The sequence below is a fragment of the Opisthocomus hoazin genome, chromosome 18 (genome assembly GCF_030867145.1).
Source record: "Opisthocomus hoazin isolate bOpiHoa1 chromosome 18, bOpiHoa1.hap1, whole genome shotgun sequence".
NCBI classification, from domain to species: domain Eukaryota; kingdom Metazoa; phylum Chordata; class Aves; order Opisthocomiformes; family Opisthocomidae; genus Opisthocomus; species Opisthocomus hoazin.
Window position 1 is genome coordinate 14,293,629 of NC_134431.1, and position 21,075 is coordinate 14,314,703.

The following is a 21,075-nucleotide window of genomic DNA, read 5'->3' on the forward strand; positions in this document are numbered from 1 at the left end:
GAATAAGTTTTAGTTTGAAGGTCTGAGACAGCTTTGGAATCAAGACAGACCTGCAAGTGGTGGTCTTGCATGGCCTTCGTTGTCCCTGCTCTTGAAGAGAAGTTTTGAGTCAGCCTAACTTACACTGCAAGAAAAGTAGAAGGGGTTACCTGGCTGCTTTGGTTTCGTACCGTATGGTATGCTTATGTGATGCGATGGGAAGGAAAGACAAATAATAATCCGCTTCGATTTTATTCCACTCTGAAGCGAGGTAAAAGCTTGGAATTCTTGAAATGTTTGGCAGAAGAGATTTGTTTCCCGGTTAGCCATACGTTTCCCTTCCGCATTGGTTGTTGGCTGGGGATTTGGTAGCAAGCAGACAGAAAATGTAACGTTACCTTTGGTGTGGGGGAGAGAGTTGGTCACTGGGTAACAGGGATTGTTCAACTGACTTGGATTTCTTCTCCATTGTTTGTTTCAGAGCAGATATTACTTGATACTGTATCAGAAGCTGTTAAAATTCACTGCACATTTGGAACAAAATGGCTATATAACCAAAATGTTTCTGGAGCTGTTCTGACTTCTGTCACGAGTGCAAGGGATAAAACTAGATGACTCTTGTGTGTTACTGTTCAGTGAGACTGATTTGATCTCCTGGAAAACGTCTGTAGAGGATTTTTCAAATTGTTCCATTCTCTTCCTTTTTTAGAAAAGTGTTTTCTAAACCTTGGTAACAATTTTTGGAGCCATATTCAGATCAAACAAGATGCAGAATTTTCTAGTGAATGGTTTAGAGATCAAGTAAGTCACCTCTAATTTACAGAGTCTGTCCTAGCTAGAAATTTGCAGAGCAGGTGGTTGGGGTTTTTTTAGGCATCCTTAACAATGACTGTATAAAATACTTAAAAGAAATCATATTTTTACTTGAAAACATCTGAATTAGCCAAATATTATATGTGTACAAAAGAGGCATGTGCACAGTTTTGACTATCCAAAATAATTGATGTTGCAGAGGAGTTACCGAACTATTAAGCCAGTTACAGTTGAAACTGTATTACACTGGTGTCTGTACAGGCAAGCTTATGTCTGAAAGGCTGTAGTACTAATGTTTTCAAACTGTGTCTAGTAGCATCTTATTTAAGTGGTGTAACTAGTAGCAAAATTTTTGGTCTTCTCTGCATGAGACTGTTTAACTGTGATCCACGCTGTTCTGAAGCAAAGTGTGATGGGCATAGGTGACATATAGCCGTAACAGAGCTGTCGGAGAGAAAGAAGGGCAAACTAAAGGTAGTGGACATCTTGCATGTGAGAACTTGCATCGTATTTTATCTTCAAAGTCTGTGGAGTAACTTGCATCTCTGTGTTTACATAAGCAGAGCTGTGTTCAACTTGTGGTAAATTCTGCTTCCAAAGCTTTTGTAACTTAATTGTTCAGTGGAAGAATGCTGGTTTTGCTTCATATGACATAGGCCATGCAGCATTCTTAAAGGTTCTGCGCATTCTGGCCCCCATCCATCACGGTACTTAAACCATGAGTAGTCCTATTAAAGTTGATAGAATTACTCATGTGCTTAAAATTAAACGTGTGCTTAAGTGCTTTGATGGATTAGAGCCAAAGTTGTCAGCACCTTGCTTTGTTATGTGCTGTGTTACACCTGCCTCCCTGTGCCCTGGTCGGGATCTTGAAGGGACAGAGTTTCAGATTTGCTCATTCCAATAGTTAGTTACTCTGTGTTCTAAAAATGCAGTTTACATGCACAGTCATAGTAAATTCATACACCGTCTGGAAGTATAAATACACAGTTACAGCTCTTGAAATCTAACCATACTTGACAAATTTTGCAAGATTGGGGGGGATTTCAGTGGGAATGTTGTGCCAATTGTTTTACGTGGAAACATGACATCTATAATATTTTTCAGAAAATTAGCTTTCTATTGAAATCTGGATTTTAATGAAGTGTGTGAGGGAAATCACCATTTAAATATGACAGGATGCTATTAAGAATGACTGTGAACTTGACCTTCCCAAAAGTGAAGATCAGTAGGGGCTGCTCTAGTTTCTGCTGATAATGCTGAGTTTGTAAGCGTTTAGGCAGTTCTTTAAGGCTTATACCTAAAGTTGCGTGTACCTGACAGCTCTTTGTCCTTGGAGATAACTGTGGAAATCTTCCTTGATTCAGACTTTGGTTTGGGTCGTTGAGAATTTAATTGAATTTTAAAATGTAATAGGGGAAAACTGGTGAAATATGATGTCAGATAATTTTTTTTTTTTTTTTTTTTTTTTTTTTTTTTTTTTTGAGTGAAGCAAAAGCAAAATTCTGGGGAAAATGCAGTCATGTTGCAGGTCGTTTCGCAGGGAAGGGGAAGCCTTCTTTGTTTGATTCCTTGATTAGTATTTGGAACCGAGTTTTAAATTGAATCATAGTGGAATGTGTATTTGAATTTTCTGTCCTGACTCACAAACATTTTTTTCAGCTATCAGTTGGTAGCAGATAGCTCTTTGCAGTTACCTGCTGTTAACTGTTACTGATCAGACAACTCAATGACACTTTGTATATGCCCTGGTCAGATGTATCTAAGAATTTCTGTGATCAAGTTGCACTTAAATTTGAATCTTTAAGAGCGCATATGTGTTTGAATATTGTCATAATTTTCCCAGATGCTATGTTAGCAAACCTTGATTGCACAGAATTTTTTTTGAACAACTAGTGTATGTCCTCAGTAAGCAAAAAAGTAGCTCTTTCAGTTGTTCTTTTAGTGAAGTTGTAAAGCTCTGTTGTCATGTTTTAAGATCTGTGCATATTGTAGTGGCCTTTTGTTGTATTAAATGAAGAGATTGGAAAGGTGGAGTGATAACAAAAGTAAGTAATTCAGCCATAAGTTACAGTGGATGCTTGCAGAAACATGTTTTGTAAAATTTACCTTGTTTCTGGTAGGACACCACATTATACAAATGTGAGCCTTCCCCTTTTTCTGTTTCTGTTGTGCTGTTGCCCAGACATCTGTGTCTTACCTGCTAACGTGCAGGGGTTTGGATTAAAAACCTGGGATTTTGTCACTGTTGGAGGCAAGCATGCTCCAGATAGCTTGTCTACAGTATCACACACCAGCAGTGTTTCAGATGATAATGCAGATCATAATCACTAAAAAAATCAAGAGATTTTCAGGACTAACCACCTGTCTCGTTACTGGCTTCCCTGCTGCATTGCATCCTGCTGAGGCTGGTTTGTGTGTATACTTATTTGGCATCCAGTGTTCCAGCCATTTTTATTTTAGGGCTTCTTTCCATTTAATGTTGGCCCTTAGCCAGCTGTGTACTTTTTTAGTTGTAAGAAGCAGTGAGGTCATTGGCCATTATAGGAGCTATTCCTCTCATTCTTGTCCACGAACCCCTGAAGAGCTCTGGGACGTGATTACCCTCTTTGGAAAGCTTCATATCCAGTCCTGGTTGAAGAAATTACTGGAATACAGACATTCACAAAACAGTGTCAGAGCAAATGAAACTTAACAGGGTGCTCATCAAATCAGTGTTTCAAAGTTTAAGCAGAAGTGCTATAAAAGTACCTAAAGACTAAGACGAGAACAAGACCCCCAGTAACGCTGCCATTACCTGCCTGTATTTTAAAGCAAAGTCTCTGCAGTCCCAAGGGTGAAGTGATGAACAGCACAGCAAATACCCCAGTTCTAACAGAAGGTGCAGCTGATCCATCTATACTGCAGTGCCTGGTCAGTATGTACTCACATAACAGTATTTTTTTCTGGACATGAAGGGGTTGATAGACCCGGTCAGGTAACTCGGGAGACCCTGGTAGGCTGGATCTGCTGTGAAGGATGGCTGTACAAGCAGACAGTCTGAAACAGCAGGGAGTGTGTCCCGAGAGGTGTCGTGTGTTTATTTCAGTGCTGTTGCACAGTTGGACATAAATGTTTCAAAAAGGTGACGGCCAATGTGCATGTTTCCTTTTTTTCTATGTTAATAATCACCACATTCACAGTCCTTAAATAAATAAATAAGTAAAGTCTTTGTGCTTCCTGACAGCAGTTTGAAATGGTTATCTCAAAATAATGAACTGTGCAAGGCAAGATGATTCAGCAAGTTTGACTTGAATCCTCCTATTCCTGCTGGGTTTGAGAGGTGTCCTTCCATACCAGATAAGGATCACAAAGTGTGCTCTGAAGGCTGTAGCCTTGTTAATTATTGTATTGAGTAGCTAGAGAGAATACTAAACTTTGAGGGCACTTTTTATTGTAATATGCTTAACCACCTGTACCTAGAGCAAGAAGAAAAAACTGGTGCAGTCCTCTGTGTGCATGCCTGAAGAGCCAGAGAACGGTTTGCAATTTACAAAGGGGTTTAATTGCATGGTATGAATTAAAGGGCCTTTGTCAACCTCATACATCACAGAGCTCTTTGTGAACGCTTCTGTTTTCATTCCTCACCTAAACTATTGCTAGTTAATTAGCTGAGGTAAATGGAGCAGCATAAGGAGAATTATGATGCTTAATATTGAGCCTGTGATGGTCTCTTTGTGCCACTTACAGGTATAAAGGGACTGTAAACCCGTTAAATGGTTTTCTGTAGGAATTTGCAAAGCTGAAGGGGAGCCCCAAGGTGGCTTAGAGCCAGGCGAGCATCCCTGTGCCACATCTGTCAGGGCAGATGGTGTGAGCGGGGTGCCATGCCATGCGCCCGGGCTGTCCCTCCCTGCCCCGGGCTGTCCCTGCCCGGCGGAGCAGCCCTGGGGACAGAACGGTCAGGAGCAGCCCTGGGGACAGAGCCCTCACACGTGCGCCCAGCTGCCTCCGGGCTTCTTGAACTTCATCCGGAGCCAACATGCCGATGACCAGTCCTCGCATCAGGTAGCCACGGAGGCAGAATAAAGTTACACTTCAACCGTTACACCTGGGATATCACAATGAGCACAGTTAAAATGAACCTAAACATTCAGTTAATTAGGTTTATATGTAGGGATGCCTTTTCTAGAGTTTTATATTAATTTCATCATGGTCCTGTTCCCTAAGATAAGAAACAAGTCACACCCCTAGCCCTTAACGCTCTGGTGTAAATAATGATCAAAAATAATATCATCTCTGCTTTCACAGAGCCGTGTTGCTTTTTTTATCAATGCTTTAGTATTTTGTTATTTCTTGCCTTCTAAGAGAATGATTCGGTCATTCCGTAAATAGAAGGTATCTCTTTGTGCTTATATTTCTTATTATATTTTCATCTATTTATGGCCACATAGTAAGATGTGTGCATAACTCATGGAGGTAAATACTATAATGTATGAAAACAAGCAATGGTAAAGCAGTTTATAGTAGTTTTCCAATATTTAAAAGGGAACTTGTGGAAGCCCTGTACGTATTGTCTCTTCTATATATTGCATCAGGTGTGCGTGTGAACGTGTTTATGCGTCAAGGGATAAGAAGTTCTCCCAAATGATTTATGTCACCATGAGGTCTGTGCAACATAATTAATTTTTAATCATGTCTTTAAATCAAAGTCGATCATGACAAAATTACTCAACCTGTTGCGTTTTTCTTTTTCTGAAAGGTGATATTTACGGAGAAAGCGAATAGTCTGTCCTCGTAGCTATTCCTTTTCTGCTATTACTTCTGCTCACAGTAAATCATCTTTGGTAGCTGGATCATACAATTTGTTGTTACCCAGAATCTCAGGGAAGTAAAACCAAAAATCTTCAAAGTAAGGTAGATGTTGAGGGGAAAAGGTGGTGGAAGAGGGAGCACGTAGTACTAGGGAGGGGAGGCTGTGTTTCTGCATTCAGCAGCAGCGAGGGTCTGCTGCTGTCAGTGAGATGCTTGATGTGTTTGTGGTCAGCGTTACCAGCATGGCGTTGACTGTGAGGAGTGCTTTAGATGACGTTTTGTCAGCTAGCTGTGCCTTTGGGTAACTTTATTTCATCTTACAGGTGACAGAGTTATCGAGAACAAAGTATTAATGTGGTTAGAAAATCTGTTTCAATTCTGCTGCAAGTGAGGACCCAACTAAATCGTGTTTCCTGTGGAAAGCTATCCGGAGCTACTGCGGTGCGGCTGGTGCAGGGCAGCTCCTGCCCCATGGCTCCACATCTGCTCGTCCTGTTGGTTCTTGAGCAGGACAAAATAGAAAGTCTCTTTGAAGTTGGCAGAATTATTGAGGTATCTCAGTGGTGCGATAGAGATAGTCGGTGGGATTTGCTATTGCATTTTAGCAGTTCTGTCTGTAAATTTGGTACTTTGTCATAGGTCTAAGCTGAATTATTTCAACTTCCCTCCGAATACTCTAGGCACCTATTTCCCCTAGTTTCCAGGTGCCTCTAACTTGGCCTCAGCCCTGTTTGCCGTTCTAGCTGTTACATTGTGAGATAATTGCCTTGTTATTCTGTTAGAAATAACCCAGGCTGCTAAACCAAATTTATCTTACCGTTGAATTGTAAAGTACTGTAGAGTGTTTGTAATGTGGATTGGTAGCAAAATCTTAGTTGAATTTCCTTGCTTATGGCCTTGTGGTGTTCTTGACTGCACTGCTCGGTTTTTATGAGGTAGATTGGCAGGTAGTGCTGCTTGCATTTTTGTTAACTTCTGTAAGGTGCAATAAACAAATAGTAATGCATATTTTATGGAATGTTTATGAAATCTGAGAGCATGTGTCACTGCATCAAAGACACCATATTTAGATGAATAGCTATGTTTAAAGCCCATGTGCCTGTGAAGTGCATGACTGCCTGTCAAAGAACTGAATTGGGTTTTAAAATTAAATTGACCTAGTAACTTTTCATTTGCTTTCAGTGTGTGATTATGATGGGCTTTTGAAGGTGAGCAGAAAGGGGACAGCCCACAGCTACTTCCCTGTGCATTCACCGTTGTTGGTAATACCTGAAAGCAAACCGAGATGTGTCCGTGTTGAAACACAAGAATATAATTTTCTCCGATAAAAAGCCAGAGGGAAATTGATTGTTTTGTAAGATTTTTATTCTGGCTCTTACACTTGCAAATTGCTGGAGTTAGCTGGCAGTGCTTTATATGGGCAAGGGGAGCTTTTCACTAGACAAGGTTGTTATGTCAGCAGTTTCAAGAGTGAGCAAAGTTTGACAGTGCTTCAGAAATAGAGACAATTTATGCATTATACCGATCACTGAAGGTGACAGAAGCGAGGCTGTTTACAGCCTTGTAAAGAAGATAAAAGCTAATGCTCAGTATTAACGTTATGTGATTACATTTTAATATGCCCTGTTAAAATGGTCTATATGTGATCTCCAGGCATGTATATTTTGCAGTACAAGTTTAAAGAGAAGCTTTCTGCTTTTTTATTTGAAACAGCATCCTGACAACTACAAAAAAATGGGAACATAATTAATAAAGAATGTTTTAACATGTTGTTGGGGGATTACTGTAAAATACAAAGCCAGTCATTGTAAGTAGGTGTACTAGTGTCGCGCGGTGTATTCTTCCCATGCTGTTAGGTTTTTTTCAAAAATGAAAGCTAGCATTGGTAGCCACAATATGCAACGAATGTTCCAATATTTTGTATTCTCATTGTAAGTATTCATGTTCCAGGATATGTTCCTTTTCTAGGCCTTGTTCATAGTGGCATTAATCGGCGATCGTAATTTACCCTTGTTGAAAGCCTTTTTCTGTTGCGTATTATCACATCAAAGTCTGTTTAGTTTGCCTCAGATGATGCATCCCACAACATTAAATTCAGCTCTTCACAGTGTTCTTCATGGCACATATAATGTTTGGTTGCTAAAGTATTCCCACATTTAAAGTGTGGAGTTTCCCTGTTTGGGAGAGATGTGGGGAGGTTTTCCCCACTAACTTAGGTAATTGATATATGCTAAAATGATAGTGCTGTATTATCATTGCTGTCTTTTCTTCTAAAGGAAAAAAATAAGTTTTATTGTTACTGCTTTCAGATTTTTTTCTAGCTATCTTATCGTGGGTTAGTAGGGTTTGAAGAAACATATCACTTCATTTCTGTTCATAAAATCTGTCGTCTTTTCCTGGAAAAAAATAAGTAATACATTACATTCTGATTTAAAACTAATTAGTTCTTTGTATTTTTCTCTTCAGTCTTGTCCAAACTCTGCCTGTTGAACAGAGCTTTGCAATGAGGCGTGTGGCTTCCTCACCTGTCAGTAGTGATCAAGAAGTTCAAACTTCTTTGCTTTCAGCAATTTAGATTAGTGGCATAAAGGGGTCGCAGGATTTATTACTTCTTTTTTTTGGTTTTTTTTGTTTGTTTGTTTTAATTCTTTAAAATGTGTTGTTTTGACCATTCATTTCAACACTGAATTTTTTTTAGCTTTTCTACCTGTGAGATGTTCATACTGGGTGAGCGGAATCCTTGGTCCTCTGGAATGTTCTTTTTAAACTGGAGATATTTTTTGCAAGTTCCAAGTGATGGCTATTTGTATTATCTGGAAGGTAAACGACAAAGGAACATTAAAATTAAATAGGTTTGCTTTCTGATAATCTGTTTGGTAAGGTGTTCATTGCATAAGATTTGGTAAAGTCTCGGTAAAAATGTTGCCATTTTAATAGTAAAGCTCAGTCGCAGGTGGAGTAGTTCTTTACTAAATACTGATTAGGTTTGTTTTCAAGGAATATTTGATTTTCCTGACCTTTTATATCATTCTCGTTCCGTGTCATTTGAATTAAAATGTCATCATTTTTCATAGTACCTAAAATAGGCTTTATTAGTTTTCCTGAAAGCTGTGTGCAGCTTTGCTTTGGCCCATTTAAGTATTGAAAACAGCAGGATTTGAGATTTTTCTTATAATCCTCAACTAATAGAGTTTAATGCTTTGTTTGGCCTACCCTACACAGCCTAAGCAAAACTTTTAAACAAGATTAAAAATACGACCTTATTAACCCATGGGATCTAAAGATGCAGAACAGGCCTGCGGAGACGTCCGTCGTTCGTTAGCCAGGATAGCATGGTGCCGTTCCCAGTCTGCGCAGTCTGTTCCAGAGGAGAACATTTCGGGAGCCCAGCTTTCTGGTTTTGTAGTTTTGGCCGTTGTGCCAGCTGCTGGGCATAAGAAAGAAAAAGGCAAGAATCTGTTTCGAAGTTGAATATTCAGTCCGTGTTGTTGGGTGAAGTAAAGTTCAATTACTTTTGGAAATCTGAGGTGCGACCTGGCTGGGATTTCTCAGAAACAATTCTGGCAGAGTGAAGGGACAGCAGAGGTGGGGCTTAGCTTTTGTTTGCTGCACTTTGTTAGTCCCTGAATAAAATGAGTTTCACCTGTCTTTTTGTGCAGAGAAGTTAGTTGTATGTAAGCTGTTGGATGGGTGATTGGTGAACATGTTGAGTTCAGAAGACTAAAATATCTCATTGTCATGGAAAATTTTAGTAAACATTACAAAACACAAAATGACACGATACATTCATTTCTGTGTAATAGGATTCCCTGTTTACCGGGCATGCTATAGGGCCATGGCAACAAAACCAGAAATAGGAACTATGAGTATTCTTCTTGTAAAGGTGATGATGGTTATCAAGCAGTTTGTTAATTGCTGGAGTTTTACATCACTCCATATTCATTATCACTTTGCAGTGCTGCTTGTAGTGTTGTGGGTCAGTGGGGAGGTGTAAATGTGAAAGTTTGACCGAAACCTGTAATAAAAATAATGTGTTTTATTGCGTGGTATGGAAGAGTCAGGTAAATGTGAATATTGCCAATGCTTGGAGAGAGTTATGCACAGGTATTCCAGGGGAGAGAACAGAACTACAGTTTCCTTAAAAATAAAAATCAGAAGACTTTCTAAACTTCTGTCTTTCTAATGATGTTCCAAAACAAAGCAAAATGACTGAATATTATTTCTTAATCCTTTAGAAATACTGGTATCTTGCTTGACTTTCAGCATATCAGTTGCCCTTTTGATCTCAAAAGGGCAGAGTCTGAATATGTGCTTGTTAAGTTCAAGACCCAGCTGAAAATTGGAGGCAAAATCAAGCCAGACAAATTGCTTACACTGTCAATGATAAACATTTCCTGCTTTCATACTGTTATTTACTTTTTTTTTTAAATGAAGGAACATAATTTTTAAAAACAGAAAGTGGCTGATGTTTTTGCAACCACATGTGCACTAACTGAAAAAGATGGTATTTATACACCTACCATACGTCTTGCTTTGTGGAGCGGAGAGTTTTTTAAGACCTGGGGCAATGGAAAGCCTTGAAGGTGGAAAGGAAGAGGGTGTAAAGGCATCAGGTTTCCTCTCTTTTTCTGTCTTATTTATTTTCTTTAATTCAGTGCCTTTGGCCTTTCCTGGCTCACTGCCTTGTTCCCATCAGCAGTGCCAAATCCCAAAAGCAAATAAATGGTAATCTTCAGGAATAAGGTGGTCTCTAGGTAGATCAAGAAGTCTGGAGAAATGAAGAATTTACATCTGATTATTGATCATTTCATTTTCTTTCTGCATCAAGCTGCACTGACCTTTCCTGCCGTGCCCCGTAGTTTTGAGAATACATGTCAGTGCGTGATGAGGAGCTGATGTTTAGGGATAATCACGTTTCTGTTTGGTGTAGAGGTGTGCTGTGGATTCAGACGTCTTCTCTACGCAGCTAAGTCATCCCGTGCGAGATGGTTTGATGCTGCTGTTTGCTTTCCATCTGTGAGAGCAGCACTTGCCTTGCAGTCACGCTTTCATGGCTCTAGAATGTATAGTAAGATCCTCCACATCTGTACCTAAAAGGCAGCATAACATGTGGCTGGCACAGCGGTGTTTGCTTTGACCTTACCGTTTACAGAAGTCACATTGATCTTTCATTTGATAACCAAAATTCCCACTGCTCTTGGATGTCTGTGTCTGCCTTGTTGTTTAAGCAGTGCTGAGGTTTTTTTTCTGCTGTTCTTCTGCATTCTTGATTGGTGAATATGCTTTCAGTTTCGTTTTGGTTGTTGATTGTGAATGATTGTAGAAAGGAAAAAGTGATAAAAGGCATTTGCAATATGAGTATTTAACTCAGTAAAATGAGGTTTTCAAGCTGTGATCTGTAAACTGAAAGTGTGAGCACTACCTTTTAAAGTGTAAAAAAAAGAAAATGTACTGTTGGTAGTTTCAAGTCTCTGGGATACTGTGCTGGAAAACATTAGTTTTCAAAATGAAAAGGATTTACAGTAGTTGGTATAAATATTCAGATAATGAAAGTGTTCTGTAAAAACAGTTTATTGAAGATTTAAAGTTCACTGAGACAACTTAGGTGGGTTTTTTTAGTAATTACGTGGCTCACGGTTTGCCTTCAAGTAGTAATGTTGTGCTGTGTATAGCAAGAAATTAATAATGTAATAATTTTGTCATAGTGCTTTGCAATTAAGTTACAGTTTACAGACTCAATACTGGTAATACCTTTAGGATGCTAATTCCTGATTGTACTAAATGTTTGATCATGCGTTTCATTTGATTGTACTGTTTAGCATTAAAAATAACTATTGTCAGATTTGACGTAAAATACAATACAAATACAGCAGAGGCAATGGTTTACACTGTAGCCTGCTTGAGCCTGGTGCTTTTTAATTTGGCTGCAGTTAATCACAAATTATAGTGCTTATATAATGCATTCCAAGTGGGTTTTTAGCCTACTCTTCTGTTTGTAGCTAAAAGGTAATTTTACATATTTACATTAGCCCTTTATGGTTTATTTTAGATTTTATGTCCACACTATTAGTTTGAATGTCTCAGGTAGAGTTCTCTGCTCTAGTCTTTTCTGCTATAACATCATTTATGTGCTGTAATTTTTTTGTACTTTGAGGCTCTTTGGTCTCCTTTCATTTGTTTCTACTTTTTATGACTTACGCTTTTTTCCTCTCTATTTGTTTCCAGTTTATGCTTTTCTGAATAACTTCCACATGCATCTGGTATTTTGCATTCAAATGAATCAAAACCTGTTTGATTTTGCAGAATATCTTAGTCCCAGTCTGAGACTGCAGTAAGATTTATTTAAGCATAAGTAGATACTGGCTTTTGGGTACTTTTTCTACTTAGTAAACATCTATTTGCAGGAGATACATAATGAGGTCTATCTACAGAATATTCAGTGACTGAGAGCACTTTAGTCAATAGTGACAATACAGTTTTGATAGAATACTTTTAAAGTTCATGTTCTGTTTCAAAAATATATTCTGCTTTTATGTCTTAATAATATTTTTTTTTATTACAGGGAGAAGAAAATGAAAATTCAGGATATTAAAAACAATATTAAAGAAGCTATAGAGGTAAACTTACGAGCTATTGTTTTTAACTATTCAGAGGTACCTATTTAGACTCTATCTGCAATGTTGTTTTTTTTTCTTTGCAGACAATAGTGACAGCAATGGGCAATTTGGCACCTCCAGTTGAACTAGCCAATCCAGAGAACCAGTTTCGAATCGACTACATCTTAAATTTAGCCAACCAGATAGACTTTGATTTCCCACCGGTAGGTAAATAATTCGAGTTGGCTGCAGTCACGCTTTTTTGCAAATGATTGTATTTGCACTGTATTAAATATTTACAAAAAACAGTGATCTTCTCTTTTGGGAATTACTACAGTAGGTGTCTTTGGTCAGTGTTAATCAAATAAAGTACATATCAAGACAGCTAGAATATTCAGGCTCATCCTTTGTGAACACCCTTGTCTCCTTTCTTGTCCTCTACCAAAATAGTCAGCTGCAGTGCAGACGGACAGTGCTGGCAGTAATGTTTGGATGTTGTGGGGAGTTGCCCTGCCCAGAAGGAGTGAAGAAACGTACAGTGGTCTGTTGACAATTAGCTGGGTTTTAGCGATGTTGTGTTTTTCTCTTTTGGAAGAAGAGTAGAGTTTTCTTGCTGATTCAGACACGTTCTCCCAACAGCTGTCTCAGCCAGACTTTCTGCAAAGACTCCACATACTACGTCCTTGCCCCAACTCTCCCAGTCCTAGTTAATCATTCAAAATGCCAGCAGCTCTAGAGTAAATGCAGAAAGTATAATTATTTGTTTGATAGTATAACTTTACTGTGATTAATTTGTACTGTATCTCAACCAGACTGGTAGCAGAAGCCCATGAAAACAGAGTTTTCAAACACCGAACTCTTAAACACTGAGAAGATACTAATTACCATGAAGTGCCTTATACTATGTATATTGCAGTAATACAGGAGTGTTGCAAAGCTTGTGTTCTCTGTCCATGCACTGTTCAGAGGGCTGAAGGTAGCAGTTATGATGATATGTCAAAATCATGGTCCATTTACACGAGATTTTTGTTTCCAGCAGTAGTCAGTCCCAGGTGCTTGAAAGGAAAGTGCAAGTGCAAACAGTAGTAAGATGTGGGATAGTTTGCACCACAACAACGTTTTCGTAACTATGATTTGTAAACATTACTGAACAAGCTAGTCTGTGAAGCCAGTGACACCTTTTGCAACTGTTGCTGCTTCTGGGAATTTCTCTGCTTTGCTCAGCTTTTATTAAAATCAAACAACCAAAACCACATACTTTGTGTACAAGGCAGAAGTCATGTGCTATTAGCAATTAATTGGAAATATTGACATTGTAATCTTCAAGTCCAGTAATTTTCAAAGATCAGCAGACACAGGTTGATGGGGAGGGGAATGTATGATTCTTCTGTGGCATGCAAAATGTAATATTAGTCATCTTAGTCTGAGGAATCTTAAATAAGTAAGAGATTTTGAGATTTTTAACTTGACACCTCTTTAATTTAGACACTTGTCAGTGTTATTCATAGGAATGCTTGGTCTCTTCATGGATGATCTCTCCTGCTAGGGGGACAAAATAATTCGTGCTTAATGACAGTTTTAGGAGAATATTTGAGAGAAATTACAGTGGCTCCTTACTCTACCCTGTGCACTCTTGAACTGGCGGCGTGCCCACAGCTCTGCTACTACCCATTGTTTTGTGATAGTTCAGGTTCTGATCTGTAACAATGCTGTAACAAGTTCCTGTGACCTACCTTGTACTGAAATACTTGATTTTCCTTGTCTCTTCTGTCTCAGGAGGTTGTGGTGGGTGGGGGGATGGTTCTTCTGTTCAGTTGGAATGCAATGATTTTTTAAATTTTTTTTTCCTTTCCCCTGAAAGCAGGGGTAGTTGTGTAGTAGTTAGTGAATAAGCCAAGTGTGTGTGTGTGTTACATTGATTTTTATATAAAGAACAGTTAATATTCAGTATGTATAGTCTCTGGTAGGATACATGGTGGCAAGCCCTTGATGTCTAAAGAAAGAGACTTGTACTTACCAGGTCCATAAATAGTTTCAAGTTCAGTGAAGAGTCTGATGTGTTGAACGACACACAACTTCAGAAATAACAGTGCTCCAATAAAACTAGTTTTTCTTCTCCGAGCAAAGGTATTGTGCTAAATTTTTAATCCCTGAGTCCACAGAGGTTTAGGCATGTGCATAACTTTGACTACTGGCTAGCTTCATTGGCATGAGTAACTATTCCATATGTAAATGTTTATAGGGTTGAGGTTTTAAACTGGATATACATTAGCCACTAATTTGGAAGAAGTATTGTTGGCTCCCTCTGCCCTTGGTGATTATATAGGCTAATATGTAGCTGATTTCTGAGTTTGTCTGAGCTTAGCTTATAGCACTTTGGTACCTGAAAAACTGAACCTGCATTTTAATTACGTATTTTAAACCAAGTTAAGATCTAGAATGTCCCTAGATGCTAGCTAGCTCTGAGTGCATAGTATCAAAAATACACAATCTCTGAGTACCTCTATAAAAATAATTTTGACTTTGTTAAGATTACTTCAAAGTAATTTGAAAAAAAAATAATTTTCTGTAAGTGAAAAGGATAGCCTTATGCTAGTTGTGTTTTATATCTAAGGATATCTTGATTGTCTACTTTCTCCTCCAGTACTCTGGTGAGAGAATTTCATAAACCGGCAGCTAAACCTTTGCTTAAATAGTGTGTTAATGCAGAAGAAGGGAGGGGAATTTTTAGCAATGTTAGCGGTGTATAATGAGGTCTGTTTTGAGTTGTAGAACTTGCTTTCTGTCTCTTCCATTTTTCTACATGAGGAGTCATATTTCAGCTGTTAAGAAGACGTACTTTCCTCAGTATAGTATGTGGTGCTGCTCTTCTCTGCCCTAGGAAGAACATGAAAGTAGGGAGAAAGAACAGTCCTGTACCAAGGAGATAGTCTTTGAGGGCTGTGAGTACTGAGCACCATACCCTTCTAAAACAAGGCTGTTTTGCTTCCCTTTCAATGCCCATTCATCTTTTCCTGAACATTAATTTAGCAGTCTCTCCAGAAGGCAATGTACAGAGATACAGTTTAGCACTAGGATGGTGTATTTTCTACTGCAGCTACAGGAGACCTTCTTTAGAACATACGAGGCCTTATCCTTCTTCTGTACGTAAAGGAGTATTTTAAATGAAGTTTAAAGTACACACCAAATGTGTGTTTATAATTATCTGTTGTACAGGTGGAGGTAGAATTCAAGTTACCTAACACCAAGGTTCAGTGTAATGTGAAAGGCAGGAGAAAGCAAAGGAAGAATGTAGGAGCTTTACAGTATGATGATAGTGTAGGGGTCTGGGTCTACCTATCTAGGATTCAAAGAGCAACTTCTTTATTCTGATATTGTAATTCTTTTCTTAGTCTGTGTTTCCATCTGTTTGCTCTGCAGTTTTTGACTTATAGAAAATATGTGTCTTGTGTAGAGCATATTGTATTGAATTAAAAAAAGAAGAAAATAACAACTTGAGTTAAAAATAATGTTGGTACAGTGCAATGCTAGGTTAAACATTCCCTTTAAATCTGAAAAATTAGTATGTTGGAGATTTATTAATTCAGCACAGTCAGTATTAAGCAATTAGATTTCTTGAATACAAATAGTAGCATATGGCGAAAAGAAAAGGCTAGTACTTACTGAAAGGAAATCTGTCCACAGAACCGTGCTGATGATTGGAAGTATTGCAATATTTAGTAGATCAAATCTGTAGTTCCTTTTGTAGTCCTTCCGTGTTGTTTCACCATACTGTATATACCATTGGCAAGAACCTAGAAGAGTTTCACTCTTGCAGCCAATAGTCCCATTTGTCTTGTCTTCGGTATGTTTTCAACAGACAGTTTCTAAGATGCAAATTACAAAAAGAAACCCAAAACTATGTGACTGAAGTGAACTGATAAAGGGTAGGAACATAAGCACGCTGAAAACCTGTGAGAATGCTGATTAGTAATATTCTAGGCAAAACAAAGGAGTACTGTGTTCATGTTTTTAGGTGAAGTGTTTTCTTCCTGAGTTCGTTATGGTCTTCTAAAATAGGCTTGAGGACATAGTAACTCCATGAGTGATGGAGTGCTGTTCTGATTTAGTTTTGCAAAATATTTGGCTTCTTTTGAGGGTAAAATCTATCCTTATTACTGTTAGGCTTGTTGCACAGCCTTTTCTTGGAGCAGAGCAGAATGGAAATAGTGGAAGTCTGATCAAGTCCATGTAATCTATTGTTAATATGAATAGCCCTGATAAATATTGTGTATAGTATTCTGTTTGCATCGCTGGGGAACATAGTCTTGCTAAAATGACAGGACATTAAATGACTAAGTCTTGCAAAAAAAAAGTCTAGCCCTGCTAGTTTGAATGAACACTGAGAAAAAGAGATCATGCTTTCCATAAAGAAGTACTGAAAGCAGAACTCTGTTTTTTCTAAAACACTACAGTACCAATTTTTAATGAACGATTCTAATTTAAGGAGGACCATGATCATTGCCTTTATTCAGGTTGGGTTTTTATCATGCAATTACATTGTCACTGGACAGCATGATAACTTTAAGCAAAGGAAAAGGAAGCTGAAGCAAGAAAACCTCAAAGTTACTCAAACTGGACTCAATTGAGATAGCTGAAGTGTTTAATTTTAATAATAGAGCTGATTGTGAATGCATATTAGTTAAAGCCTGAGAAATGAGATAGTAATCTCTCTGTTGATGTATTGGTACAGAACTGAAGGTAGACATGTAATTACTGCTGCTGGGCTTGTGTTTTAAGATGATATCACCATGAATAGTGTTTTTAAAAAAGAAGAAATTTCTAAGTGATTTAGAAATTATAAAATGAACTATGCTCATCGTTGAGGCTCTCTAGCGAATCAAGTCAAAAAGTTGTTTAGCTTGAGCAGTAAATTTGAGAGCTTGCCCAAGTTTGTGCTAGAACGGCTTTTTTAGTTATCTCACCCTAGCTAAACTTTGTAAGAGTGTATTTTACTCTTTAATTTTGCATGTGACCACATCAATACATGCTTTACAGGGACAATATGGCATGCAAGAACAAAGACTTTTCAAATCAAAATTTCAGGCTGTTTTTAAAATGATTCCGTCAGTTAAAATGGAAAATAAAAACAAATTATGCTTGTAGTTGAGGCTTTCAAATGGCATTTCTATCACTATTGTCTTTTGATGCATTTAGCTCAACACAATTGTATGTATATGTTTTCAATGTCAAAAACCAACCTCGTAAGTATTTTCAATCATTCTGACTAGCTGTAGATCTGTTTCAAGTATAGGGTGCTGTTGGGTTAGCTGGGTTATAGAGGTGGTATTTTTATGCCTGTCCTGCATACGAGACAGTGGTTAGGATATTTTCTCCCTCCTAGTACCAACTAGAATAGTGGCCTCTTTCTCATCCCTTTCTTACTTTTCTCTTACTTTTAGAAGAAGAAGGGAAATGCTCTTGTTCTATGAACAATTCTCTTCCCACGATCAACCAATTTGAACCAAGCTGCCAAATAAAATGTATTTATTTTGGGTCACAGTCCCTTTGTAATTTTCTGTTTTTAATGAAATACTCAAAATAGCATAACAGTATTTGCAACTGCCTATTTTTAATTGATCTGGACTCAGCTGAGGAAGATATTTCTTGAAAATACTGTAATAACTTCAGAAAGATTGTATCCAAAAGTAGTAGAAGAGAGTATTAGCTATTGAAATGCAAAAGAAGTAGGAAATCACTCCAGCCTATGGCACTCTCAATCTAGGAAAATACATGCTTAGAAGAGATGGGATCATTTTTAGGGTGTTGGTGAAATTGTCTGCAGGTTTTTTGGTCCCAGTTTTATTTTTTATTACACTGCTTCATTGTAGTTATTTTGAATCTCCCACTACCAGTGCTCCTGAATAGTTTTATTATGGTTTCTGAGTGGTGTCTTTGAGGCCGAGCTTTACCACATGCTGGCTTCAGCCTCAAAGCCAGCTGAGCGGCCCTTCTTCCCGCAGCCATCCCTTCCCTCTCCTCCACACCGTGATGTGCCCCCTCACTTGCGCCAAAGAAGCCTCCGTCGGGTCCCCAGCGTAAATCAGACCATTGAACTGATCCAGGTTAAAAATAACCCTGGTAACCCTTACTCCTTCTCTCTTCTATTTTGGGGAGGATGTTATTTTTAACAGGGATCAGTTTGGAGGGCTGGTTTACGACATGGCCTGTAGGCAGTGTGGTACAAGTGAGGTGGCACAAATAGTGTGAAATGTTAATGCGCAGCAGGGGCAGAGGTGGGGCGAGGAGTCCTTAAAATGGTTTTGACACCAAAATCTTAGAGAAAAGAAAAAGAGAATATAGTCTCGATAGGACAATATGCAAACTGAGATCTCTCAGCTGCCAAAAGTGCTCCTTAATTATGTAGGCAACAGAACAAAATTATCTGTCCCTGTAGATAATCACCCTGAGCTATATAATGATAGATGTATTATTACTCCTGTCTAAATACATCATGGAAGAAGAGGAGAGCTGTTCTGGTTTGACAGCACCACTAGCTTTATAGTGTAATGACAAACATATTCACTGTACTGGGGGACATTTCCCACGAGGCTATCTTAAATGTCACAGATCTTGGGGTGGGTAAGCAGGCAAAATATTTTCTCTGCTGGGTATAGCCGTGGGAGGCTGGGAAAGCTGGGAGATGGAGCCTGGTTTCTTGGGTGTCTGGATAATATTGTGTGGAAGTTGGGCAGCTATCACACAGCGAGAAAATTTGGGGCTCTTGCTCTTTCTTGTCCAGACATGCTTTATTATTTTGAGCAAGTCACCTCATGGCCACTTTCTTTTTTTAATGCTCTGTGTATCTTGTAATCTCTAAAATAGTGAGAATAGATGTGTCTTGGAGATGTATTTAAGCATTTTGAGGTGTAAAACTGGTAGAAAATGTGGATATGTGAAGTACTTTTAACTCAAGAATGTTAAAGTTGTTAACAAAAAGGAATAGAGTATTACAGACAGTATCAGCAGAGTGATGTGATACTAGATCCTCTGAAATAATCTGTACTTGCTCTTTTTTAAATCTCCATTATCTTATCTATACAGAGCAGCTTCTTCTAAATGGGCTTCTAGATAATCCAATTGAGTTTACCTGATCAGAGTTTAACAGGACTTCAATAAAGCTGGTTTTCCTGTCGCTTAATAGCAGAAATAAATTCCCGAATACAGATTGATTAAGGAGTTCTTTTGAAGCCACCTTTGAGCACAGGGACTCTGAGGTAGCCAGCCACTTGACTTCATTTCTGTTTCTCGTAATTAAAACATGTACAAGTAGTAATTATTTGCAAATGAGTCTCCTGAAATCTGTGATTCTTGTCCACATGGGTAGATGCCTGATAGGAATGTTTTATTCTTTGAATGAATAGCAATATCTAGCAAATTCTGACATTGTTAACCTATTTATTGGAAGTGACTTTTTAAATTTCAGCTCAGTCTGCAGTACCCTAAGTTCTGGTCAGGCTGTGAACTTGCTCATTGCATCAGACTAAGAAATGTTACGTTGACACGAAGCTTTTTTCATGAATAATTGAAATGAAAAAATATATTGCATAAAAGCATAAAGTAGTGTCTGATATATTTGGTGGCTAGGCATTTTTTTAGTAAGTAAAAGCACATACTGTTATAAAACTTAAGTTTTTAAGTTCCCAAGCAGATTCCTCGTGGCCACTCTATTTGTCAGCGGCTGGCACGGTAGTTGTTACCTGGAACGGCAGCTTTTGGATGTGCCGGAGTTCTGCGGTGATCCCACGTGGCCGCTGTAGCTGTGCGGGGAGCAGCCACCAACTCTCGCACCCCGGGATCTGTGTGTGGTGACTCAGGGGTGGCCGTGGCCGTTACCAGCTGCTGGGTGACGTCGGTGCGAACCTCTTTCAATAGCATGTATTTTACTGGTTCTGTTTCTTCTGGTCCGTAAAACAGTAAAGGCTTTGGGATTTGCACAGGAGCATGCGGAATTTATGCAAAGCTTTTTTCATTTACAGAGGAGAACTTGATTTTTTTTTTTAAAAAAAAAGTAATTCTTCAGTAAAATCTATAATTAGAAACAAAGTGTGCATACATAGTAAATACATTTTAACATGGGAAGTTCTTTCATTTTACAGCTGAGTGTAAAGCTGCTTAAATTAAGTAAACAATTTTTCTGCTGTATATGTCTTGACTGCTAAAGTTTTCCAGAAATCAAAGCACTGAGTAGGAACCTGGGCTTTTTTGAAGTAAAGAAATCATTTGTAGCATCCTGTAGAAAAATTAAGTGCTGTAGTCCATTTAGTTTGCTATATCATCCAGTAATTTGACATGAGACATTAAAAACAGGTTTCGTATTAAAAATGGAAAAAAGAAAAAATATCCTTGAGAAGTACAAACTCATTGCTTCCACAAAGCAGAATGCTGTGGTGACTAGAAACAATTACTTCATTCACCAGCTGCAGTGAGAAAGCTTCTTTTTAAAAAATGTGTTTTGATAAGCCTTTAATTTTGCTATACTTCATGCATCCAGCTAGAATTACTTATTAAATAAAGTTAATATGCTGGTTTTCTTCATTTAAATGGAACTTTGGTCTCCATCTAAAACAAAGGTCATGGACAAAAAGAAAATATAGCAAATAAGACAGTGGCACTGCCTGGCTGGTGGTGAAATAAAGAAAATAAAGAACAATTTAAAACATATTAAGTTATAAAAGTGGTTACATCCATTTATACAATATTCATCTGTTTAGCAAAAGTAACAGATGCAGACTGTGTATTGGGAAATTGATGTATTTAATGGATGCCAGCTAACGAGTATGAAGCTTTGAGAAACAGAAATTATGCACAGTAGGTTTGATTTTTATAGTTTAAGGCAGCAGTTCATATTTTT

The 21,075-nt window shown here is 38.2% G+C and overlaps 1 protein-coding gene across 5 annotated transcripts in view; it reads left to right on the forward strand.

The window, feature by feature from the left end:
• Positions 1-21,075, forward strand: part of GNAS (GNAS complex locus) — a 164,963-nt gene that overhangs the window by 89,043 nt on the left and 54,845 nt on the right. For all 5 annotated transcript variants that reach the window (XR_012765829.1, XR_012765830.1, XM_075439041.1 and 2 more), the window contains exons 3-4: positions 12,149-12,203; positions 12,287-12,406. Coding sequence is in view for 3 of the 5 variants with exons in the window: in XM_075439041.1 (XP_075295156.1) it covers positions 12,149-12,203; positions 12,287-12,406 (175 nt within the window). In the remaining 2 variants the exon portion in view is untranslated. The remainder of the gene's footprint in view (positions 1-12,148; positions 12,204-12,286; positions 12,407-21,075) is intronic.